The sequence below is a fragment of the Corvus brachyrhynchos genome, unplaced genomic scaffold (genome assembly GCF_000691975.1).
Source record: "Corvus brachyrhynchos isolate BGI_N302 unplaced genomic scaffold, ASM69197v1 scaffold167, whole genome shotgun sequence".
Classification (NCBI taxonomy): domain Eukaryota; kingdom Metazoa; phylum Chordata; class Aves; order Passeriformes; family Corvidae; genus Corvus; species Corvus brachyrhynchos.
The window spans coordinates 5,079,476-5,107,331 of record NW_008239547.1 but is presented as its reverse complement, the minus strand read 5'-3'; the positions used below and the strand labels follow the sequence as shown (position 1 = coordinate 5,107,331).

General features: G+C 37.3%; 1 protein-coding gene across 1 annotated transcript; it reads right to left on the bottom strand.

The window, feature by feature from the left end:
* ZEB1 (zinc finger E-box binding homeobox 1) lies at positions 1-25,038 on the bottom strand. Its single transcript, XM_017741536.1, has 8 exons — positions 24,838-25,038; positions 19,648-19,710; positions 17,850-18,011; positions 14,728-14,930; positions 9,005-9,110; positions 6,139-7,949; positions 4,508-4,688; positions 1-2,493 (listed from the first exon to the last, which is right to left on the bottom strand). Exons 4-8 carry the CDS (start codon positions 14,755-14,757, stop codon positions 1,943-1,945), a joined length of 2,679 nt encoding a protein of 892 aa, XP_017597025.1. The 5' UTR covers positions 14,758-14,930; positions 17,850-18,011; positions 19,648-19,710; positions 24,838-25,038; the 3' UTR covers positions 1-1,942.
* Positions 25,039-27,856: the final 2,818 nt, after the last annotated feature.

Sequence of the window (27,856 nt, the reverse complement as noted above, 5' to 3'; positions counted from 1 at the left end):
TCAGACTTGTTGATGCATTTTATTGTGAGATGGGGAGTTTGGTAAAAAACTAGAAAATGACCATGATGTAACAAGGAACTTAAAAATGAAGTTTCAGATTTGTAACATACATACATGAATACAGGAACAAATTGGCACAAAAATGTTAAACATTGTTCCCAACACTGTTTTATAAGATTATTCTAATTTGGCTTACTAAGGAAATGAGAGTTTTATGGTTAAACTAATCTCTTAATAAAACTGCAGAGCATCATGCTATTAGTCACACAGTGAATTTCAAAATTTAAGAGCTTTATATTAAAAACTGGGTAAAGGTAAAATGAATTGATTGCAATTGTAAAATTAATACATTCCCATTTTAATTCTTCTGTTCTACAGTCCAAGGCAAGTATAAATGTTAACATAACACTGTTAAATCAAATCTCAATGCAAGAGAACCGATTGCATCTCTACTTTAAATCTTATCAACTTTCCAAATTTTCATACTAAAATATATTATTGTATTAATACAAACTACAGTATTATACACTACACTGTGTAATAAATAAAGAAATATAAAAATAAGACACATAAATATAAAAGTTTTCTAAAACTAAAAAGGTACATATGTCAGTAAGAAGGGTATTAATACTGCCAGGTTTGAAGACATACAGTACAAAATGTTGCACAGATCTATAAACTAAAAGAAATAAAATAATACTGATAGGTAAAAATCAGCTAACATTGTTAATAAATGGGGTCCATAATAACTAACATTTGAAAATACTTATGAGCCAGATAACATGTCATGTATGTGTCTGAAATTAAAGTAAACCAATAAAGCAATAAAGCAGATTAGAAAATTTCCCTTGTAATTATTGTAGAGAAATTCTGCAAGTCAGGTATTAACCCAAAATACCACCAAATAATTAAATAATGAAATATACCAGTGTTCTTACTTCTCTGATGGCTGAGTGTTTTTTTTCCCCATGAATAGTTTAGAAGTTTGATACAAATCAACAAATGCTAGTTATTGTAGGCCACACATTGGATAAAGGCTGCTTAGAGCCTTTGTAATACTGATAAATGGCACTTACAGCACACAGGTCTTGCATAAGGCCAAAAGAGATACAAAGCTTCATATCATATCCTTCATATTGTTACTACATACTCAAAACACAATTACAAACACTGTTTTTGACAACTTTCCTGTCCTTACCAGTATTAACACTGTTAGTCCCTGCAATCAGAACTCAACGACAATCTTCTCAACTACATTTTTAACCACATGAGTAAGAAACTTCAGTTCTTCTATCATCTTCTTTCTTAAGGCTAACAATACACTTTAAATGATAATATGCTCTACTACAACATCTAATGTCAGAAACTGCTACCTTCTAGGTTGAATTTACAAAGGTAGCCAAGCACTGTTTGCAACTGCATTACATGTCTCTGCAAAAGGGAATTCTGTAGTGCAGAAGTTCTCACATTTTAAAACATAAGAAAATACTGAAGCGGATTTAGGAAATGTTTTACCATTAAAAAAAAAAAATCATATAAATCTCTCCCAATTGTACAGTTTAAAAATTAATCAACTTAAGAATGAAAATTAATACTGATAAAACAAACAATGCCAGATGCTTGTCTAATAATCAGGTTTCCTACAACCTGTTAAACCTTTGCTTCCAGAGTCACTGTATTTTTCTAATCTGCTTCATGTTATAAACTTGTTCCTAACTTGGAAAACTGCGTGAAAAATTACTAAGTCTGAGGTTCAGGCACACCTGGATTTCTTTTTTTTTTTCTTTTCTTTTTTTTTATATATATATTTTTTTACACAGTAGTGAACAGAAATCACAGTATGCAGGCTACTGCGTTTCCATGAAAAGCATGTATAATATAGAAGGAACTTCATTACCAATTTCTTTTTTTTTCCTTATAGAAAAAACCTAGCATGTAAGCTTTATTTGTTATTTTCTTCTGACACCTGCCCATTATTTTGTATAACTTCTGGTTCTGCATTGCTTGCTTGATTTACAGCTTCATCATTCTTGTTCTCTTCAGTTTTCCCTTCTTCTTCTACTGCTGCTTCTTCTTCTGCATCCCCTACTTCTTGTAGTTCCCTACATTCTTTTTCTTCCTGAAGTCCCTCTATGTCTTTTTCTTCTTCCTCCTCTTCCTCTTTTTCGCTGTATTCCTCCTCCTCCCTGGTTAGGCTCTCTCTCTCATCCGAGTCGATCTGCGAGGGGGACGCCCTGACCACCACGTGCTCGCTGCTCAGCACCTCCGGGCCCATCTCCTCCGGCTCGGCGCTGTCGCGCTCCTCCGTCTCCCTTTTGCAGTAGGAGTAGCGATGGTTCATGTGCTGAGAGTAAGACCCCGAGTGTGAAAACCGCTTTCCACACTTGTCACATTGGTAGGGCTTTTCCCCAGAATGCAGTCGCATGTGTTCAATCAAATGGTGTTTGTGTTTAAATGCTTTTGTACAGATTCCACACTCGTGAGGTCTTTTACCTGTAAAGTAAAGGACAAACAATTGGACATTTTGTAGCTGAAGTTTTAAAAATGCACACTGTTGTTTTCATTGAAAAATGCTGGTGGTGAACTTATTAGCATGGATTAAATTTTATTTAACAAGATGTTCTACTCCATGCGTTATCAACCTGAGTTTCTCTCCCAAAGGATGAAGGTGCAAGACTACATTGTCACAATCACAAGAGTAATTTGTAACTTTTTTAGGAAAATTCATAGGAGGATAAAGAGATTCTCAGATACACCTTCTAGCACAAAAAAAGTGCAAATATAAATTAGAAAAGGAGACATTTTTCTTGCATAAACTATTTTCAATCAAAACCATTTTAACTTTTCTATCTTGATGGTAATTTAAAATCAACTAAACTTTTATGTTGGCTTTTGTGTACCAAGTCCTTCCATGATACTGGTGAAAGGAAAATCATTCTAAAATCTAGGTTGAATATTTTATGTACAAAACTTGCTGAATACACATGTATTGACATGAAAAACCTGTTTCACTCAGTGTGTTTCTGCTCTGTTTTCCAGCTATTCTCTTGATTCCAGAGTCTCTCATAAATGTATCAGGAGCCTAGCAGTGTTATTTTAACATTCGAAGTTGTTACACAAAAGAACTTTGCAGTCTTAGTTCAGACATAAAAGACAAAGTAAGACAGCAGGTTTTTGGTCACACTACATAGATGACCAGCACATCCATGTTATCTCATGCTGAACAAGCAACGAGGTGGGTGCTGGTCTCTCTTCCCAAGGAAGGAGTGACAGGACAAGATGCAATGGCCTCAAGTTGTGCCAGCGAAGGTTTAGATTTGAAATTAAGAAAAATTTCTTCACCAAAAGGGTTGTACTGGCACAGGCTGCCCAGGGAAGTCATTTAAATCCCCAGAGGTATTTAAAAGATGTGTAGATGTGGCACTTCTGGGACATGGTTTACTGGTGGACTTGGCAGTGCTGGGTTAATGGTTGGAGCCAATGATCTTAAAGGTCTTTTCCAACCTAAATGATTTTATGATTTTGAACATTACATTGAACTCAAAACTGGTATGGGAAGAACAATTGTGTTAGGAAAAGGAGGAGTTAAAAGAGTCTCAGGACAGGATAGGTATGAAATTAGATACCCTTAATGAATACAACTTGAGAAGATCAAGACAAAAAAGAATTTGCAATGCTTTTAATTTTATATGTGAGATAACATTAAAATGTTAATACACAGAAATGTAATTAATAGAATATAATATAGTAATTCAGCTACTCTGCAAACCAAGAAAGTAGAGCAGCATGATGGGAGTAGCCAAAAGTTCTAAAGAGTTTCTTTTATGGATGTGGGGAAAGAGGACATAACAGAGCCAGCAAGAAAGAAATACATAATACAAAACCCAGTATGTATTTGGCACCTAACGAATTAAAAAAAGAATTTTTATTTTACGACATCACGGAAGAAAAAAGAGAGCAAGAGGTACTAAAAAAATCCTAAAGATACCAAAACTGGAGCCAAAAGGGACAACTATGAGAAATTAAAAATAAAAATCAAAGCCAAAAGGGTGTTCTTTGCTGGTTAGATTCTATGTCTAATGAATATCTGAACCTGTTAATTTCAGGTCATTACAAATATGGCTCAGTTTGAAAATCCTTCATGCCAGACAGGCATGCTGCTTTTCACGTAAAGTATCAAATACATACATGATCCTTTTTTTTCCAATTTATATTTTTAATTTTTTCTTAATTTATAACCAGGCAAGGTAAATTAAAAGTAATATATCCTCAGTTATAGGCTGTGGTTCACAGATGATTATTCACAAGCCAGATGCAAAACCTCCCATTTTTCTATTTAGGGTCCAGGTCTAACAAATTGAAAGAAAGACAGAATCACTGTTCTGTCACACAAATATACAAAACCAGGGGTTTCTAAAGAAAGCTTAGCACAGGCAGTAAGGACTAGATTATCAATTACACGTTATCAAAGAAATAATGATCGGAAACATCTTTTCCCAGTACATACCTGTGTGTTCATACTTATGCCTCAATAATGAGCTGCTCTTCTGGAATATTTTGTCACATAAATCACATGCATACATCCCATTTTCTGTCTTTCTCATTTTTTTCTTTGGGGGTGTTGAATCAGAATCATTTTGATCTTCTGCATTGGGTATTCCTTCTGAGCTAGTGTCTTGCCTTTCATCCTTCAGAAAAATTTAAAAAAAAGTTAAGTTCAATAAAAAAAGTAACCCACATAAAATGAAGCTGCTATTCTCATTCAATTCCATAAGCAGACAAACAAAATTGTTTAGACTTCCACAGTCAAAAAAAATCTTTTACTGCATTGTTCTGCTTTGCAGTCCCTGCCACCACCCAGATGCAGAATCCTTACTGGGACTGGCTTTAATCACATCCAAATCTAATTGTTGGCCAGGTCCAATTCAGGGCCCATAAAATAAATGCAATATTACAGACCTGTAAAGCACTTCAGTAAGTGGGAAGAGCAAATTTGCCAACTAACTGCATTTTTTGCTAATCCACCTACCTTTTGCTGCCTCACAGACTTTAAGAAGTTAAAAGGCTGTTTTTGCTGAAGTTTTCACAAAAATGCTATTTAAGTTACCATTTGAATTTGAATATTTGACTACCTTCTTCCTCATGAAACTACCAAAAATACTACTTAGCCCCAAATTTAAGGGACTTCAAATAGTTTCATTACTAGTTTCAAAAATATAATTGTCTATTTCTAAGCATTTCAAGTGCTAAAACTCCCCTCTAAAAGCACAGTATTTTCTACTGACATCAGCAGCATCACTACACACATATTTTATCACATACTATCAAATCTGAATATAAAAGTGTACATGCTAGCTACCTCAAATGTCTGTCTCAAGCTTTTAATATAAGCAACCTTGTAACTCTTCAAGGCTCCTCAGTCTCTGACAATACAGAAGCCTGAATAGATTATTAAGTTTCTCAGATTTAAGCAGAAACACTCAGGCACTTTTCTGTTCTGCCCTGTCCCTACCTCAATGCGCACAGGTGATTCTCAGGAGGACTGACCCTGGTTAGATCACATCTGGATGCACCCAGGGAAGAGCAAGCCAGGATACAGGAATGGCAGATGAAGAAGACAAATATCTCCCTGACTTTCAATTGAGAATATATCTGTGTTTTGTTTAAAGTGCCATTACAGTGCAGGATGAATTCAGCTACTTTGCAAGCCAAAGAAGCAGAGCAGTGTGAAATGTAGCCAAACATTCCGAAGAGTTTATTTTCTGAGTGTGGGGAAAGAGGAGATACAGAGCCAGCAAAAGACAGAAGCTATGGTTTTATTTTGCTTTTTGATCAGGAGCATTAGATAGTCTTTAAAATAGTGAGCACTAATGTCCTAGAAAATTAAATATGGAGAAGAACTGAGCTGTCCATGCACAACAGTTTCTGTTAGTCTGGATTCAAGATGCCTGAGCTGACTAGCTTTGCAGAGGGCACAACAGTAATGTCTATTACCCATTTACAGTCAAGTCAAATAAGCCTGACAGCTTGTATTTATATTTTTGTTTAATTTACCCTGATAGTTTTCTGTTAGCTCAGTACTGATACAGATTGAATACATCATACATATATCATGCAGGAATATGGGGATCAAATTACCTGATTTCCATTGGCTTGGGTCTGTTTTGGTGGTGTCTCATGAACTGCAGGGCTAACTGTAGTAGAGTATGTATAAGCCACCTGTGGAATCAAAATGGTTTGCTTATTGGCAGCGAGAGCTCTCAAGCAGGGAACACTGTTCTGGTCAGCAATGGCAACAATTGTAGGTAACTGGGCAGTGACTGTAGGTATAGCAATATTTATGGGATTGGCACTTGGTGGGATTACATTTACAATAGGATCAGAGTCTATAACACTGTTGTCCTTTTGTGGTTCTTTTTTTGCACAAGTTAAGTTCAAAGGTTCTTCTTGGACAGAATAAACACTGTTCTGGTAAACACTAGTTATGGTAGATCTTTCCAACAGTTCTCCATGTTGCTTTGGTAGAGAAAGGTCAAGAGGTTCTATTTGTGGCTCTTCTTGTACACCCTCTGCCGTGTACGTGTAACCCTGTGAATTTCTTGATGAAGAAAGGTTTAGTGGTGATGCAGATGGCGTGCTACTGTGTGAACCATTCAGAGTTGATCCCTCTGGTAAAGTCTGAGATTTTGTTGTACTGACAGGATTTTCTGAGTTATTTGTGCTGTTCTGGGGTTCACTCACATTTGTAGTTGCTGCTTGATCATCGTTGTCTGTGGGACTGCTTAATTTAACTTGTTCAGGAGAAGATGGTCCAGAAGACTGCACAGAAATTTGTCCAGCTTGCATTTTTTCAAACCACTTTTTTACCACATCCAGTGGTAGGTTTACAGAATCTGCTATTTTTGAAAGCTCTTCTGCGCTTGGTTGTGCATTTAATGCATAATACGCCTTTAGGAGCGATAGAAGGTTCTTTAAAGGTGGCTGACCAGGAGATAAGTTGTTCTCCCCAGCTTCTGATGGGACAGGGGACTCGGGTTTCTCAGCTTCTGTTCCACTGGGCTGGGGAAGCTGAGGAGGGCTTTTTGTTTCATAGTGCTTTAATTCTTGAAGTGCATTAAGATCTCCTGGACAGTCATCACAAAGAAGACAAGTGCTATCATTGGTCTCTCCTTCAAAGTTCTTATCTTTCTCAGACTTCACTGTGAGATCTTCTGGTAATTTCTCATTTTTGCAACTATTTGCAGGAACAGAGTTTTCTTTTTTTAGATTTTGTGGAACAACCTGAAGTTGACTTGGCTGCTCCAAGCTGTAGTTGATGATAATTTTGGTTGTCCCATCTTGGTCAACCAAAGGAAGACTGATCGCTGAAATGAGGGAATGGCCAGCTTGTTGTATAGATGCATTGTTGATTGTTTCTTGTTCTTTGGACACAAGATTAGCATGATTGTTTTCCAGTACTTGCCTTATTACATTACCATCCACTGCCACTTTCAATACATTTTGAATGTCACTTAAATTGATGCTTATGGGAGACACCAGACCTACTGTTGGTAGAACAACAGCTTGCACCACACCCTGAGGAGAACTGGTTGCCTGCAATGGGCTACCACCACTAAAGACCCCATTCTGCAAAGGGGTTGAACAATTAATTCCTGAAGCAACCACTATGGGCTTGAATTCATAATCCACAGGTTCAGTTTTAATTTGGTTAAGAGGAAGCTGCTCTTGCAAGGGTTTATTTTCTATCTTTTGTCGTATCTGTGGTCTTGCTGGGCTACCTGGTGATGCAGAAAGGGAAGGGGAGGAGCACTGAGACATCTTGAGCCCTGACCGGGCTCGACCATTCACGGGCATCAAACCAATACACTTCTTACTGCTTATGTGTGAACTGTATGAACCAGAATGGGAAAAACGTTTCTTGCAGTTTGGGCACTCATATGGCTTCTCTCCTAAAGATTAAAAAAAAAAAAAAGAAAAGAAAAAATGCATATGGAACAGTTAACCAGGTTACAGCGTAGCTACATCAAACAATAATTACCAGAAAGAATACATTATAATGACCTCTCAAAAAGTCCTAGGGAAAAAAAAATAATCTTATCTAGTGGATTGAACAGTAAGAGTATAGCTCTGATCCAAGGCTCCTTTAATAAGTTTGTGATCCACTAGTAGGTATAGGATGGAGCCCACATGATCATGTGTTCCAGTATTTCTCTATTTGACAATTACAGATTTCACTGAACTCCATTAAAATAGTACCACCACTAACTTCAGAAGCTACAAAAAGTACTTCAGAATGGAAAAAAAAAGAATATGATTAAAGAAAAAAAATGCAATAAATGCAAATCATAATTGTATAAGGAGCTATGCATGTTTTATTGCAGCAAATGCAAATACAATCTACCCATATTTGCTACAATACTCACAATAACCCACAATACCGGGTTAAAGACAGAAATTAATAATCTCTTTTGAGTGACCACATCTAACCTATTGTTATATTATATATTAAAATATATTATTATATATAACATTTCTTATAAATTGGAACTTTTCTAATAAATTGTGTCCTGAGTGTACTTTAATATGACTTGTCTTGAGTGATGACAATTACAGTGACAGGAGGAACACACGATTCTTATGCCCTGATTATTATCAATTAAAATTTTCCAGCAAGGCTTGTAACACACTGAATGATCTGCAAACATTGAAGAAAAAAACAGGCAAGTGAAAAGGACCAGAAAGATGTCCCTATTTCTTCTGTGACAAGTCAAGTTTTCCTTAATTGTAAGAGATTAAGTTGCAACTTTAAATCCTCTTTGAGTTTTTCTGCATATTTCCTGCACACAGCTGAAGGCTGCAGTCAGTGCTTGCAGTATTCCAGGGGGAAAAATATAAGGAAAACACTAGTATTTTAAACTTAGACTTACAAGACTGCTACTACATCAAAGTTATAAAGAGCAGAAATGGCAACATTAGTACTCAATTCAATGCTTGATTTATTTACCACTGTGGATTCGTAGGTGCTCCTTTAGGTGATGTTTATATTTAAAAGCTTTTCCACATTCAGTGCACTTGAATTTTCGATTACCACTGGACTGCGTCACATGTCTCTGTAGGAAAGAAGTCTTAATTATTTTACAGGACAAAATCTTGCACAAACACCTTGTATTTTCACATTGCAACAGAGAAAATGCAATACAAACCTGAAAACAATCAACCATAATTATAAGACACTAAAGGTGGTATGGAAAAAGAAACAAATTACAAATCAGGTAAAAACTGAGACACACATTTTTTCTGAATAAATCTGGTACAGTAAAAAGAAAAAAATAAATTCAAAATACAGTTGCCCCTTCTCCTAAATTCAGGTGATGTCTACACTGACATGTTATGTGAGTAGGAAGTTCCAGGATGAATCCTAAATCTACTTGTGAAAGCAAAAACATCAGGAAAAACCCCAAGCCCACTACCCACAGAATATTTCATGCAGGACAGAAAACATTAAAGTCGATAGAAGCCTGTTTAAACTTCAATCAATTGACTTGATTTTTCCATTTACATGCTTCCAGGGTTTACTGTTGGCCTTGGATTCCTCTATATAATGATGCCACAAGATTGCTCAAGGGAAGGTAGCTCAGTGACAATAAAGGGACTTCTGGTCACAATTAATTTGCAAATTAAATGTGAGAAACTAAACCGAAACAAATAAAAATATGGAGGGATTTGCCAAGTACACAACATCAAACCTCTTCACTATTTGCACTGAAGCTCTGTGATTTTGTTAGATTTTGCCTTGTGTGAGCATTTATTAACTTCTAAATTGTTTTTGTCTTTATTGCTACACTAGCATAAAAAAAAAGCAAAAGCTAAGATAGACACGTAATATGTAGTACATGTGACGTGTATTTGCAAGATCTGTAATTTTACCACAAACTGTGTAAAACTATGAATGTGTATTTTTAAGGACAAAAATCACATGCACTTTAAAAGTTGAAGCAGCTTAATTACCAACATGTAATAGAGGAATTAGGAATTCTTCTATTCAAACAACTTGTTTATTAAAAAAAACCCAGCAGCTCCTTTTTAAGTAGAGCTTGCTTGGCAAAAAGATATTCTACCACAATTGGGATACAACTGCACATTTTTGGTAACTGGGGGAAGCATTTTCATAAACCCATGAACAGAGCTGTGTGGTGGCTGGTGAGCCTATGATACAAGGGACAAAGAGAGTCCACTGGTGAGGCAGTCCTTAGTACTGAAGATTCCTCCCCAGGTTAGGGTGACAGAAAAGGCTTTTCCCAGGATGCATTATTCTAGTATGTTAATGTATCCCAGTTCTGCTTCCCTGGTTGGCCCACGGCCTCCCTGCCCCTTGCTACCTTGTATGTCCCTGCCCTAGAAGGTTCTCCACTCCAGGTTTCCCCCATTGACCCCTGCCCCATCACCACTTCCTCAGAGTTTCCCCATTAGTTCCCTTACCCTAACCCCACCTGTGTACTGCCCTCGAGCCCTCAGATCATTGGTCCCTGAGGCTTGATCTGCTCCCATATTTAACCCTGGACCCTCCATTGTTCTTTGTCTTCGTCCCTGGAACCCTTCACGAGCATGGCTGCATTAAACCCCTCCCGTGGAACTCTATCCAGAGACCCTTCCCGTCTCTTTGTCGTCGACCCATTCACTGGAGCTATCCATGCGTATACAGTGGTCCTGCCCAGTGGCTTCGCTCTGGAGATGCTTTTAGGAAGGTCATGGCACCTTGGGCTCCAGCACCGACAAGCCGCAGCGGACAGTTTGTGACAAGCTGTTCATGGACTCTGGGGAAAAAGAGGCTGCCCACCACGAGCAGTGGGTGTGGATCAGCTGCCTCTGGTGTGAAACCATGTGGGGAACTCCTACCCCTGGCTCTGGCCTGCTGCGCTCGGCAGCACTGGGAGCAGATGCTCACCACGTGCTGGGGCTCTTCCCTGAGCACAGACATGACTGCTGGGCTGAGAAGTGTGCTGGAGCAGCAAGGATGGATAAAACACAGGATGATGACCCTGCTGTGAGACATGCCTGCAGATCTGAAGAACCCATGGTTGTGCAGGTTGCTGGATGAAAGTCTGAACTCTTGCAATGAGATATGCTGTCCAAATTATCAACCCTTCCTGTTCTACTCCCTGTCCTCCTTTATATGTTACAAATGCTAACAGAAGACAAATTGAAATAAGATAATCTAAATTACTTCCCAATACTCTAATTCAATGGTTCCCTTGGGATAAGCATTTGGTTGAGCTGCAGATTTTACCTTTCAGCAGATTCTGCTCCCACCCTGCTCAGGGTGGGCAGCGTCCTGCCTCCTCCTGGGCTCTGCAGTGAGGTCTCTACTCCAGCTTATCCTGATTAGCATGTGACCCTCGTTCCGGGGTTTGTCAGCTGTCTTTTGCTAGTTCACATGGCTTTTCAGCTCCATTTAACTAAGTCCCTTGAAGATGATGTTCTAGAATATTGTGGCTGACTCACTGCATTTCACTTTAATGATCCAACTGCACTGAGTCTAGGGGACCATGTCAAGATTTACTTAAGCCTGCCAAGAATCAGTTAGTACCATTTGACTTGAGATTATACAAGCTAACAGATCTCAGGATATATACAGTTACTGCAGGTCCTGGATGACATAAATATTCATACTAAGTATCAGTGCATGCATTCAATCTGTCAGAAATGATTCTGCTCCAGTCTTTAAATCTAATATTCTATTTCTAAGGCATGGAAGTCCACACTCCGCTTACCAAATTTTTAATGAGTTTTCCTGTTTTCCTGATCATAGCTATAAGGTGCTTTAAGCTTTCTGCTATGTAGTGTTTCCAAATCTATTTTGCCTTAGCTTCTTATATTTGTAACTCTCTGTTCAGCTTTCTTGCTGTCTCTTGTAATACTGTTTTATATATCTGGGACTTTGTCAGAAATACTTTGAAGGATCTTCTTTAAAAGTAACTGAGAACTCATAACACTTCTCCAAAGTACCACCTGTAATACTTTCACCTTCATTTTCTCAGATTCAAACGTTTTTCCCCATTTCAGCACTGTTAAAGCCTCATTAGAGAATTAACTGCAATATTCAAAGAACATTTCTTTGCACTCCTTCAAGGACTGAAAGAAGAACCATCAGCATTAAGGTCTGTAACTAGCCACTAATACATCCCTGCATCAAATGTTTACTATGCTTAGGACTGAAGCCCACCCCTCTCACACCAGAGAACAAAACTAATTAATGAGAATCCTCAAAAGTTATTTGGAAGACAGAAATTACAGGTGTATCAGGGGTTTTTCACAGATGGTTTGACCACAGTCTCTAAGAACTGCCATTTTTCAGCAGTGTGCACAACACTGCAAAATTCTGAAAGACTACCTACAGGTGCTTCATAAATTGATGAGAAAAAAATTAAAACAAATATAAGAAGCACTTTTTCACACTTCAGCATCTCTTCTGGTGCTTCACATGTGGAGTCAGACGACACATATGCAGCATCACCTCCTACCAACTGTTAGTGGTGTAGGAGCAGCCAAGGGAGCCATGAGGAGCATGGGGAGGAGGGAGGGATGAAGGAGAAGGTGCAGGATGGCTCTCAGCTCTCTGCTGGAGCAGAAGTTTTGCACACCTCTCCCTGGCTCAGAAGGAGGTCCAGTGTGCAGGTACCCCTTCCACTGCCTTCACTACACTAGATTTTATCTTTGCTCGTTGCTTCTTTGTACAGAACAATTACAAAACTGTCACATGATGGACATTACCAGCTAACCAAGTTATCCAAATAATCTATTGTCAGGTGAAGTTCTTTTAGAATAAGACATCAAGTTTTAAACATGCAGCTGTTTAAGATCCACAACCAGGAGGTCTATATTTTACTAAGGACAAAAGTTCATTTTCCATTACACAAATGATGTAATCATGTATATGCAGCCAATTTTGAAGACATGACAACTTTGTGATAATAACCTAAACAAATAAGTATTTCAAATTTGCCAAGTATCTAAACTATTGTAGTTTTAATTCTGGTTATGGCTTGAGAGAAAAGAACACACTTAAACAGGTGTAATACTGAGTTCCAGATACTTCCTAGAAACAACATTAATCAAATACAATTGTGCCTTCAAAAGTATAAATCCATTAAAACATATCTGCGGGAATACAATTTAAGCTTCCCTTTTTAGCAATTCTTCTGAGAGTGTTTACTCACTTGGTATTTTTTATTTTTTCATTCAAACTACATGCAAGAATGAGAAAGGCTTCCATCTCCCTCAACTACCTTATTCTTCTGGTTTTAGGCTTGTAACTGAAAAGACTGAAAACAAATGTGGTAGCCCACAAAAAAGCATTATATAAATAGCATTCATAGACTTTATAGTTAGAAATATAAGATGTATATAAGACGAAAGTAACTTTTCAAGTAGAAGCAGAGCCAAAAAGGAAGTGAAACAGAAATTAATTGTTCATGGGAAGCATATTTGAATAAAAAAGAACTGCCACACCAGAATATGCTGGTGAGGTTATTCCAAAGCTTGTGAGAAAATAAAATCCTTGCAGCAGGATGGCTGATACTTCTTGTACCTACTTAATTGACCTGCGAATGTGAACACTTAGATATAGAAATGTATAATAAATTTTTAAGCCCTTTAAATTGCTGGACTTGGTGGTACTTTGTAGGACGGAGGTTAATAGCCAATGTGTAAAAAAGCATCTCCTTTACTCTGGGCTACAGCCTTTCAGCCTTTTAACAAAAGATCTGTTGGTTTGGTGCTACCAGAAATGGTGCAAGTACCTTTACTTTCACATTCTGTTTTGCGTCTTTCTGTTGTATTTGTCTCCTGTTTCGTTTCTGGAGAGTATCAATCTTTCTAGTCTGTCCTCAGAAGAAAACATCTCCAAACCTCTTTAAGTTGGTGGTGGAAAATCTGTATGGTTTTCTCTCTGCATAATTCCTGACTGTTTCACTTGGTTCCTGAGCCTCAGAGTGCCTCTGATAAGCTATGGAAGCATGTGCTGGCGATGGACGATGCGACATTGTGGGGATAAAAAAAGAAAAGAAGAGGGACAGGAGAACAGAATCTCAGGATCTGTAGTGATCAGATGGCTAACTCATGGAAGACATTTCAGGGAACCATGCCCTCAGGTCAGTCCATGAACCAGAGAAAAGAAGCTCATAACATCTTTAGCCTTTTATGTCGCTTCATTTAGTACTGAAACACCTTATTTTACAGACTAATTATTTGTAAATGGTCTTATAGCATGAATTTCATTTAAAAACTGTACCTCACAATTCAAGCAATGGAAAGGTTTGTTCCTTAAAGGCAAAAATGCTACAGTAAATTGCAAATGATCCAAACAGGATTTAAGAAAAAAAAAGGAAGTATTTCATTAAAGATTTGCAATTAGATTTGAGTCATAATTTTTACACAATTTTTAGGCCAACGAATAGGAAAAAACAACAAATTACCTATAAATGTAATAAAGCACTTCTGAAAACAACTGCCTAGATGAATGAAAACAGGAATTGAGATCTCAGTCTTCGACAGCTACAGAAAAGGCCTGACTTGGGCAGCAAGCTTGAGTGTGTGCTCTGGGACTGGACCATCAGCACACAGATATTCTGCTGTGAACAGCTTACCCACTCTGTACATTTCTGCCCATATAACAAATCACAGCGCTGCTACAGAGGACAATAAACCCTTAATTCCAAGGCCACTTACTGGATCTCTTCCTGATTTGTGTGATGTCATGTGGCGGTCGAGCTGCGTTCTGTACGCAAATGTGTAACTGCACAAGGAGCAACTGAAGTTATCTTCGTTTTTTTCATGGCGGTATTTAATGTGTTCCTTCAGAGAGGTGAAACGCTTGTACCCTCGATCACAGTACGGGCACGTGAGCAGCTGGGAAAACGCGTCAGGTGTTCCTACACAGGACAGACAATGCACCAGCTTTAAATCAATAAGTTCCAAACTTATTACCAGCAACAAACAGGCTTTGCATTTACAGCTATTGCTGTAAGAAAGCATGCAGCTGCTGGAAGCTCCATCTGTTTCAGAGAAGGACTAGTGATAATTTAGATTTTTGCACAGGTATTATGCAATCTCCTGCACTATGGTATGGCTGCCCCAGTGTACACTGGAGAGAGTCAGCACAATATGCTGATAGGACTAGGGGGAATGGTTTTAAACCAAAAGAGAGTAGATTGAGACTAGATATAAGGAAGAGATTTTTTGTGATAAGGGTGGTAAAACACTTGAACAGATTGCCCACAGGGGTGGTAAATGTCCCATCCCTGGAAACATTCAAGACCAGGCTGGACAGGGTTCTGAGCAACCTGATAAACTTGAAGATGTCACAGCTCATTTCAGAGGGGTTGGACCTAGATGACCTTTAAAGGTCCTTTCCAACCCAAACCATTCTGTGATTCACAGATAAGTATATGTTAGTAGGGCATACTGTCTGCAGAGCAGAAAGTAGAGATATCAAACATAAGGGCATACATATGAGTCTAATGTGATCGATGGAATCTCTTTTGCTGGCTTTCATGAAGTACATCTGTATTAGTACAGGGAAAAGTGAAACCAGATTGAAGCTAAGTATTAATTTCACAAGTCTATTTCAAGAAGTCACCATTTATAAAGTTTTAACTCCATCCCTTCTTATCAGCATATGTTTAGCCCTCCACATAGTAACTCATTCTATCCTTGAAAAATTTATTTTTTAAAGGACTGAAAAAAATATTTCTTTATAAATTGATGAAGGTATGTTCAAATAAATGCAGGGTTTCCTGTATTTGATCAAACCATCAATTTATAGGTATGATATACTCCAATGACCATGCTAGTCTTCCGTGCTTCAAGACAAGCAGGAAGCAAATGTTGCAAGGAGGCTTCTATGCACTGTGCTGAGCATGAGAAAGGTGGAAGGTCTTTACTGATTAACATTTTATGCTCTGATGCACAAGGGGCACATTTGTACATGCTGTCATTTTAAGTTTCAGAACCGTAAGAATTATTAATACTCATAAAATGAACCAGTACTTTAGAAAGTACCTCTGAATTATTTACCTTCATGACCTCTTCCAGCAGTTATCACCTCAGATTGATTATATGTTCCACGAAGTAGCAATTCATTCTGTTTGTGTGGAATTTACCAACTTTATTTTTACTGAATGTGCCACTGTTCTTGCAACAGTGAAAAGTAGAGTCAAACCACTTTTCCTTATTACTAAAAATCACCACTTTTTCTGTTATATAGGTCCTTTTACACTTGTTACAGTAACAATCAAGGTAACCCCTATCCACAGGGATTTTTTTGTTGTTCTATCAATTTCCGTTTCTCCTGGTTTAACTGAAAAAATGAAGCCATCCCCATATGTGAAGAACAAGTATGCCTCCTTTCAATTCTCTTTTTACCATCTATAATTCAACTCATCTGACATAAAGAGTACTCAATTTCAGCACAAATATAACTCAGTGGAAATGTCAAAAGCATGTTAATTTATATTCTATTTCCATTGGAGGAAATGGAGAAATGACAACAGTTTCCCAATATCACTAAAAACTCTGACTCTGTCGCTTCTCTTGTCCAGTAACCCAGTTTGGAAGCACATACCTTTACCAAATGTCACTATATTTTTGGCATTTTCTGTTCCAAAATGATTAAAACACTAAACACTATTATTCAGCATTGTGATCTTCAGAATGCTTCTCTGTGAAGTTACTGGGATAGGTCCAATTTAAATGATTAATACAAATGTGTATTTTTAATGATTACATGGAAATCATATGGCAAGTCTGCAAAACTAACTTGACAATATGCGCCACTGCAACCACATATTAAAATCTTAAATTAATGAATGCACTTTTTAAAGTAAAATTTCTAATAGCATAAAATCTCTGGAGCAGAAGAACAAAAAGATTATCTTTACTTCTTTCACTGCTCTCCCTTAGACTCCAGTACAGTACTACTGCTACAATGACATTTATCTGTTCAGTTATATACATTTTTTAAAATGACTAGAACACAACAAATTCTAACCATTTATGTAAGATGTTACTTTTTACTGAAAAATCATAAATACTCCAACTATCACAAGCAATCTAAGCTGAACAATTAAGAAAACACACAGAATGCAAAACCAATCTGAACAGCATTTGCCTTCAAATATTTCATGACGAAGAAATGAACGAAGTGTAACTTCTCATCTCACTCAGAACACCTTAAGCATGAAACTTTCTCAGAGAAAAAAAAACAGATCTACCTAAAAATAACAACAGGCCATTATTTTTTCACATAGATGTTTTTGTATGAACAATGCTGGTTTTTTTCTCCACTGCTGTCTTTTCAGGCAAAGAAGCCAAACCCAAAAGCCTGTCATAGACTGGCTACCCAATAAAAGAAATTCTATCTAATAGATCCTTTTGGGAGCTTTGTTTAGAAAGATAAAAAAGGAAAGAAACACGTTATAACTATTCTTAAGTTATTCTTATATAGAACTGTACTATTTTGCTTTACATCTATTATATTTAATAAATGTTTATTCTGTTCTTTCATATAAGGATGTTGAATGGATTTATGAAAGCTTGAAATTTTCTTTTCAATGACTTGAGGTTATCATTTAGGTACTCATACAACTGAATCCCAGTGCATGTCTTGTTTCACAAAATCAAGTGGCAATGTTTTTTGCATGATGATCCCATCCTCTTATAATTATTTAACTAAAGTTTTTTCCTCTATAGTTACGTGTACATGCATTCTGCTGTCTTAAGTACAGCAGAAGTTTTAGGTCAAGTAGTGAGTACAACTGATTCCATAAGAACTGAACTGGTGACATATTTACCATTTTCATCCTGACCACTAGCTTCTGGCGTGCCTTGTCTCTGGTCCTCCTCAGGTGCTTCAGGGTAGATAACAGCTGTATCTTCTTGTTGAAGGAATTCTTCAACATTAGGGTCATGGTTTTGCTCATTTTCTGCATCAGAATCACATTCATCTTCTTTTACTAAGCATGAAAAGCAAGCCACAAGATACAAAATTAAGTTTAAAAACAACATAAATGAGATTCAGTAATTTACATTACCAAATCTCCCTCTAGCCAAGGATTTAAAAACTCTTTACAGATACTAGTGTAGGTCAAGCCCTTTAAGATGCCAGATTATGCCACATTTTAAAAGAACTGGTAGCATAATGATATTTAAAAACTTGACTAAACACAGTTTGCCTCTTTAACTCAGTGCATTTTTATCATTTCAGATTTAGCTGTTCTTATCAATTTCCAAAAAAACCTTAAATGCAACATTAATTATGATTTAGGCCTTGTAGTTGGAAGGTCAGTTTACCATCTTGGCTCCTGTCTTTGCAAAAGTACCTTTGCTGCCTTCAAGACACAATTTTTAATGTTATTTATAACTGTTCATTAGCACAAAGAAGATATTTAAACTCAATAACAAGCTGGCCAGAAAAATGCAGCAAACTTGAACTCTGACTGGCTTGCTCTCTGGTGTTGGAAATGGCTACCAAAAAGGCTTCAGATCTAGTTAACAAGCTTCAATATTTTCCAGTTAAAAACTTAAAGAGAAAAACCCAGTGATCAACTGCATTGCAAAATAGCAAATAATAAAGTAAATATTTTACTTAATGCACGTATGATAAATATTTGATACCAAGTATTTCCCTAAATACATTGTTCATAGAGTTTATTTTTACCATGGTGGAACATTCTGTGAAAGCTCTGCCTGCAGCACCCTAAATCATGACAGATGTTCTCCACTATTAATGTGGAGTATATTTTTAATAGGAAAGAGCAGTTTTATGATTCATCTCAGTGTGAAGTCATATACTCAATTTACAATTTGACACAATCTTTTTATGACATGAGGCAGTCTCTCACATGTAGAGTGTAATGCAATGAATAATGCAGCTCTCCACATTTATGTGGAGAGAACTGACTTTATAGGAATTGAAAAGAATGTGTGAATCTAGAGTTTAAACCATATCAATGTTTAGATATGGGTTTGCTTTTAAATAAGACTTACTCTAATATTATCTACCTATCTAGTAAGGGCATTAAATAAACCCCCAAACAACTTTAAAAAGTTAGATGTGATATATATTAATCTTTTGTCAAACAGAGAACTAGAAAAAATAACAAACCATCTGTTTTTGTTTGAGTCTGAAACTGAAGTACACATTTTATTTTGCTTTCTGTGTAATCAGTACAAACAGAGGAATTGATAATAAAATACAGTATTAGCTTAAGTTTATTTTTATATATTTTTTCATAGTTTAAAACACTACCTGTTGATGGGTACACCTACATACAAGATCATTGCTACTCCCAGTTATTTCCTTTGGAGACATGGTGCTGCTGGAGCTCTGTGGTCAGTCCTGGGGAGGGAGGGAGGGAGGGCTGCTTTGTGTCACTGGTCACCTACACCTCTGGATCCTGGCCACCAAAAGGTGCCCAGATTATTTTCCTCAGCTAAAACACTGTTTACAGTTTAATACCTGTAGCATGGAAAAGCAAAGCAGTTTTATAAACAGAGGTGGGAGAATTCCAAAGATTTCAGAATGATACTCACCTAACCAAAATTCAATAGCACTTTATGTATAAGGGACTCAGATTAACAAAGAAATACCTGTACATCCAATTTCATCTGTTTGAGCTTCAGGCCCCAGGATTTCCTTTCTTTCTTTTCCAGCTGAAATAGCACATTTCACAAAAAGAATGAACATTTTAAGAAAACCCCACAAAACAACAACAAAAGCCACATGCAGACCAGCTTAATATACTTGAGTTATTTCTTCAGCAGTGCTTTCCATTTCTGTATTGTTTAGAAGAGTGCGTTTAAACACAATGTTCTTTCAAAAATATGGATGGCACATTATTTCAGCGGTGTGTGATCAGTTGAGCCACAAAGGTATTTCATACTTAAGGAAAGCAAACCTTAAAAGGAAGCAATACTAAACACTGACCACTATGTGAAGGGAGGTAAAGACATGGACAATGTGTTTCACCAGCAAATCCAGAGTCAGCTTGATGACCCCATCTACAAATGCAGCCATCTGATACACTGGAATATTATTTCCAGAAATCAGAACATCATAAAACAAACGCAGTTACATTATTTTCTCCAATTAGCGGTTTTCAGAAATGATTGATAATTTGCTGGTAATGTCTGCAAACAGCAACCTAATGTGTTCTCTTTCTTGCAAATCATCTGGAAACCACTTAAGGCTGTGATTGCTTAAACAAAAAAAAGGATTTTAAACAAGTGCTCCCCCTTCAGAACAACTGCGCACTACAGATATGCTTCACATATCGATTCCAATACTCGGTATGAGTCTGCAGAACCAACGCTGCACAGACAACCTGCGGCCCCAGCTCTGCCAGCTCTGCTGAGCTGCAGCCTTCAAAGATGCAGCATGGAAGTGTTAACTCACTACAGCTTGTTGGTTCAAATCAATAAATGGCCAAGTTGTTCTTTATTTTGGTTCATTGGGTATCATGGACTGAGAAGTTCCCATAGGAAAAGCCACTTCTGATATTTCTGTCAGTACCTGGTTTATGACAGAAGTACATAGGAAAGCTGTGTTGCTTGGTTTGCTCTTTATCAGTACTATGCTACCCTAATATATGTGAAACTAAAGCGTTATTTCATAGTTTCATTATGGAAACTTTGGATGCTTCAGACCTACACTGCAGAAAAAGGTGATGCTGAAGGTTAGAGCACACAGTTGCCCTGATCTGAAATGGCAACTATTACACTTCTATTTACCTTGCTTCACTCTACTTCAGTGCAGGAAAAATCCTTCAGCTTGGCAAATCAAAAGCCCAGAACATTCCAGATTTTTAACTACAAGAGAACCCAATTTCTCCTTTATGTGGAAGATGATAAATCCTAGGAGAACTTTAAGTTCTCAAATAGTACCAGCTTCCTGAAAGGAAATGCTTGATAATTCTGCCTACTTTGATCAAAGCCCACATACCCAAGGTATCTGCAAATAGTGACAATTTAAACACTTTTCTTGCTTTAAACAAGAAATGTGTTTAAAAGGAAACTGTAACTCTTAAATCTTACTTTAATTTCAATTGACATCTGAAAAAAAAACAATTCAAAAACCCCTACAAACTCAAACAGCCTGTATTTTATTGGTCAGTTCTGGATTGTGAACTAATTACATTCTTGGCTCATGGTACCAGAATTTGTCCAGAGTCTGTAAGATGGATGACTGGAAGCAATGCAAATTTAAACCCAAAATTTAATTTCTTAAAATCAAACATGATGCCAACCCACTGTTTGCCTTTAAAGAGGGTTTGTGATTTTTCTCCATTATGAAATAGAGTCTACATGAGGGGGGGTATATCAGTAAGTTATTACTCTGGAAATTTAAATTATAGTGACTCCAGTAAATTTCACTGGCTTCAGTACAAATAAAAGTTATGCTTCCCAAGGGAATGTCAAGGAATTTATGGCATTATAGATTAATCTCAGTGAAGTTAAACCCCCTCTCAATTGTAATAATCCTAACCTCTGTTTGGTACTGTCTCTTCCCAACAGCTAAAAGTAGGGTATAAGACAGGGAGAAACCCTTTTCCACAGGGAAATGCCGTAGGAATAATTAATAATTTGGAAAATATTAAGTAGATATCCATCCTTATAGCTATGTATGTTCCAAGAAAAAGGCAACATTGCAATCGTGCCCTCAGAAGCCCAGTTATCCCACAGCAAATGCAGATGCTGGGAAGCAACAGAATGGGATGTGATGATGGGGGAACAGATATTAAGACACTGTTCAACCAAGCAGAAGTCACAGCTCTGAGTTCCAGAGGAAATTCAAGCTACCTGCTAAATGACAGCTTAAATAGAGGTCTCCACAAATAGCATCTAGGTCATGAATATGCATCCTGGTATTAGAGCTGGACATACCAGACAGTTGTAAAACAGGTTCTTGAACTTCTACATCTCATCACTGTTTATGAGCTACTGCTTACAGACGCAGTGGGGTTTCCCAGGGTTAAATGCTGATGATTTTCAGATGACAGGGACCAGTGTTAACTAGCAGCATACATGCCTGACAACTACTGTCATTGGCTGACAGTAAAGATCTATGCAGGGCTAAGATAACTGATCAAATCGAAACCACTAGCAAAGTGGAAATTTTAGCTGTAGGCAGAAAGACAAACTTCACTGAAATTTCCACTGCAGTCTTTATCTGCAGAGAAGGAAATAAATTCCAAAGCCCATCAAGAGAGTTTCTAATTTAAATTCTTCAGGGCTAATTTTCTGATACTCATGTAGCAAGCACTATTTACAGCTTGCAGTATTGACTGGTTGCTTGCTTTTTGATCAAAAAGAGGCCATACAACACATCAAATGTCAGAACACACTTTTGAGCATATAGGCTCAACCTAAAATTTGATGACTTAAAGGAATTTTTGAATTCCAGAAAGAGCTTAAACACAAAACACATTTATATCATTTTCAAAGATACCTTAGTTCCAGTCCTGAGACCTCCAGGTTTGCTAAATACTTACAGTACATAATAATGCTTTTTAAAGAGCTTTAATACAGTACATTTAATTCCTGCTTTTTTTTCTTCTTTTAATTGTAGCATAGCTTTTGCTTCTAACTAAAGAAAAATCATATTAGAGAATCATTGCACACATGAATGCTGGCACACTGTCAACAACTTGTACAGGATACACGTGGTTCACTTTTTTAAACCCGTAGGACTGTTTCAGTTAAACCTCTTGAGAAACACACCTTATATTTAAAACACCTGTTCCTAGGGTCTTTCAGAAATTTCAGTTAGAATGACTGGAAACGGAAGGAAACTAATCTGATAAAGAAATGTTATGTGTGTTGCTTCTATTCTTGGCAATTCGGGAACAGAATAAATATGCAAAAAACTCATTCTGTCAAGTTCAGCTAAACCCAGAACTACTGAGTACTACTTTACTGATGAAACACAACTTACTAAAACTGCTGTAGAATATATTTTCTAAAGATAATCACCAATCTTGAAGATGGTTGGACACCATCTACCCCAGTACCTTTCCCTGTATGAGAGAGATCATGTATTCAGTACCTCTCTCTTCTTATTTCAAACATGCAACCAAGACTGATGATATGATTTTCAGCTCATATCTTTCCTTCTAGGAAAGCTATCAAAAGAGTAAACAGTACTCTACCCTAGCAAATCAAAGCTCCATAAAACCTAATGTAGCCTTCACTTTTCTCGTGTAGTCAGAAATTTAAATGATTTCTTTAAAAACCCCTAATTATAAAATTAAAAAAACCCTCCAGACTGCTACAAAAGAGGCTTCAGAATACATAATTTTTACAGAAGAAATTTGTGGTTGTTGAGCAAGCCTGTATGGCAATTGATTAATCTTTTGTCTGGCTACCAATGAAATTCCATCTTCATTTGCAAACTCCAAAGTAGAGAAACATTGCCTACATTGCAAATGTACACCCACAGTAGAATTTAAAATTACATAGAATTTAGAATTTTAGCAAAAAAAATGTTAAAGGTTAAAAATGGTACATTTGACATAAGGAGTCAAAAATGATGCAATCACATGTCTAGAGCCCTGAAAACCCCCAGAAAGTTGCCCGAGATGCTGTGTGATGGGTACATCTCCAGGAAACGTCCAGTACAAGAGGTCTTGGGCCCAAATGTCTGTGAGCCAGTGCTCTTCTTCCCTCCCCTTTTCAGGTTTCCTACATCTATGCTTGAAGGGTTCCAGCCTACACAGAGCCCATTTTAATGTAACCATAACTTCTGATAGACACAGCCTGCAGGAGAGCAAAGACATTACAGGAAAACTAAGAAAATTACCTACCTAATAATTTAGCTCCAAAATACTCATTTCCCTGCACAGCATACCTTGGCAATAGCAGCTATGTAAAAACAGGCTGAGCTGATGCTATTCTTTGAACTCTCAGCTGCTCTCTCTCAGCTGGACTGCAGTTAGGGACCATATGACTGCTTTCCGTTTATTTAGATGTGAGGTCATGTACCGTGTATTAAACCACCAGTGTTAAAAGGTGGATGCTAGGAATTGTGGCTGGAGTTCAGATACAAACACGGATATGCTGGAAAACATTCTGTATCTTTCAGGGCATTAAGGCCAAATTCCACAATAAATTCCACTAATTTATGCATTTATCCCAATTTGGCTCAAAAGTAAGCATGCTGTGCGATATTATGAAACTCAGTATCTGATTCCACAGTAAAAAAAGTCCCATTTCCTGTCTGCTTAAAATTTTCAGCTTCTAAACCTGCTGCATAATATGTGCAGCATTTACCTCCTTCCAGTGTTTTCAAAATAAAGATTCATTAAGACTTACATAGCCAATTCTAAAACTAGTAATCGAAAGTTAGTTTTTCTGCCTGCATTTTACAAGGAAAAAGAGAAATTAACATCTGAATTTTCTTTTTTCCATGTTTTTTTGTTTCCTGCTTACTCCCCAAGCTGAACTAATCCTGAATCTTACAGGGAGCTATGGCAGAGATCTGTCAGGCAAAAACTTGAAAAAACAAAGATAAAGTAACTAGTCTCTAATCAGCCTTTGGAATGCTGCATCTACACACTGGAAGCTCCTGTTAAACAGTGCAAATGGAATTAATCCACCTCTGAATCTGCTTCAAATAATAAATGAAGAACATGAAGTATGGTATAATAAATACGTTATAAAACCTCTTTTTTGATTGTGAATATTACATGTTATTTCAGTAATAATGTGACCAAAAAAAATTCTCTTGAATCTTCATTTTAGAAAACTTTCTCAACACAGTATCATCAGTGGAAATGAACATACCTTCATCTTCCCAGCAACTCTTTGTACTCCCTTCTCTTTCACTGTTTTCTGGTAATACTATATGGTCTGTTGGCAAGTCATCTTCTGGCACACTAGCATCACAGTCTGCTGCATCTGTTACACTTTCCTCTTCCACTATATGCAATTTATCTTCATCATCTGAATCTGAGTTTGCTTCTACCACATTGTTATAATTGGTGACTGTGGAGAGACAAAAACAAAATACTGATCAATATACTCTTAACTGACAGCATGGAGCTCCAAAGCTTTCAGTACTCTGGCCAGGTGGTACACATAGGGCATCTCCGTGGACTCACATTATTAGTGCTTCTTGCCCCATGGGGATGGCAGTGCCTTGTGAGCAACTTGGGTGTAACGTCAGCACACAAGGAGACATCTGACAGCTCCTGGGCTCCCACCACTGCTGGGAGCCACGGCACCTCTCACTGTGCACACCCAGCATAAGGCTGCACAAGGGAAGGCAGCGGACAACTCCCGAGCTGGAGCCGCAGTGGAGCAACAGAATTCCAGCTGGATCACTCCAATTTGGATGCCAGCATTGCTGTATGTCTCACTTAGGATTATTATGGCACTGAAGACCCCATGGCCCCAGGCTGAGCACCCTTCAGAGAGAGCAGCCCAGCCACTCCCGGGGTCCCACGGAGCCAGCCCTTGCATGCAGACACACACTGTGTGCTCACCCAGCCCAGCTTCCACCGCCTCCTCCTGTAACTAATGCCACCCCACGCTCCAGCTATGGGAATCATGGAGAAACAAGCGGGAACAATAATGAGATTTAATTCAGAATGGCTTAAGTGCTCCTGATCCAAGCTAAAATGCTCTTGTAATTACACCCATTAAAGACTCAGCAGGACGAATGTGAAAGGAAAAATCAGAGAGATCACTTAGATGGGGAATCTCACGTAACATTTGCCCAGTTACCATGAAAAGGTAGTAACTCTACTTTCTTAGCCTGGAGAACATATTGCAAGAGTCTTTGGACAAAGGATTACATGACAATATATGTTTCTGTCACATGGGAGCAGATTATTATTAAAATAGTCTTCATTTGTAGGCACAAAAGATGAGTTACAGCCATTTCAACTTAAAATGTAAGAAACTGTAAGTAAACTACATTAATAAAAAATGACTTTCACAATCTGTTTAAATGTCTTGTTACTCACACTGAAGTTAAACTATGAAACAGATTTACATGGGTATTATTCCTTCACTGCCAAGTTTGAACTTCTTACTAAAATGCTTCAAAATACAGTCTAAGAGAGAGAATAAATTTACAGATTGATAAACCAACAAGACTTGGCTGCAGCACTCCTTCAGTGGTTATCAGAATTATACCTGGGAGGCACATAATCATGGTACTTTATGATACCTGCATCCTGTCACTGTTAGTTCCCAAGAAGCCAGACTGATTCTTTCATGTGAAATACTGCCTATTAAGGTAGATAAATAGCAAACCAGACTCCTGCTCTTCTGAAGTTAGCTCTTTTTTTTTTTTTAAGTAGATATTTCAGTCATTTAAAAATGCATGTAACCAGGAAAAGTGACTAACATTATGAACAGACAGGCTACTATCTCATTTCCTTCCAATTCAGGAGAAAAATGTCTCATCTAAAACATGCATGAGAATGACAAAAGAGCCTTTTGAATTTAAAACAATCATTCAATGTTTCCATATTTTAAATAGTGCTATTTGAAAAATGTAGTAACTCACTGCTCATGGTATTGACATCTTCTAAAACAGCAAATTGCCTAAAAACTAGTATCTGGTCCATTTCAATTGATATATTGATATTCACTTAATACCCTGTAGCTGATTTTACAAAGTAAAATAGCTACTGTAAGTGATAGTGTCATACTGTGGGACATAGAAGACATACATGTATTCCCTCCCCAAAGCATAAGAGATTTATGAATTTATTCTCCTGAGAAATGCAACTTTTAAAAAGTGTGAGAACAGACATAAAACAGGAGGAAGTGGAAAATAATTTTAGCCTTTTATCTTGACTGGGTTTTGCTCTGAGGCTTAGATGTAGAGGATTATTAATATAAAATAGGAACATATTTACATTTCTCACACATAAAGGAGATCATTAAGAGCAGGGATCAAAATTTATAGGCATAAGTTGAAGTGTAGATAATGAACACTTGATTTTTTAAAAATAAATGTCCTGTTTAGTTTAGGAAATTAAGTGGCATTCCTTATATTAGATTTAGAGTGGTTTTATGGAAAACATAAGCATAATCAGTTTGTCTTCAAGAATTAGACTTACGGAGAAAAAATGTTTCTTCCTTCCTCATCAAATATATTACAGATATAATCTATTTATTATGGCTCTCTTCACCTTGAAACATTTCCATACATCCTCACTATACTCAAGTGCCAACTCTGCAAAAGTTAAAAACTCCTGCTTCCTCATAAAAAACAAGGAACAAATGGTCTTTGGGATTTCAGTTTCTTCCATTAAAAATCAGTTGCAAACAAGGCAAGACAATAAAGCAAACAAGAAATCTGGCTCTAACATCCTTTTTTCCTCTCCCCAAAATACTTTGGGGAAAATAAATCTGCCAAAGCTGCATCCAAAAAGGCCTCAGCGCATCTGGGATGGACAGGCAACCCACCACCAAACACAGCAGAAAGTCGAGCATTTAAAACCACTCATATACCTACAGATAACTTTAACTAAATGATTACATGCTGCTTTCCTTCTGCAGGATCCCTGCCTCATCTAGCGCAGTGATAGCAAATATGAAGGGAATGCTCAGTTTTATGGAGTGAACTGAGCATTTGTAGCATTCTGCCTCAATTGTTTAGACTGCAAAGTGATTGCTCATTCTTCTTATTCCCGTCAGCCAGCAGTGTTCCCAGAACTTCCCTAACAGGATGATAGCCAGAATGGGATTCCATATTATATAATATATTGCATATGCTTATATGCAATATATTGTAACTGTATACTGTATAATGATATGATTATATATTTTATATTATATATCATTT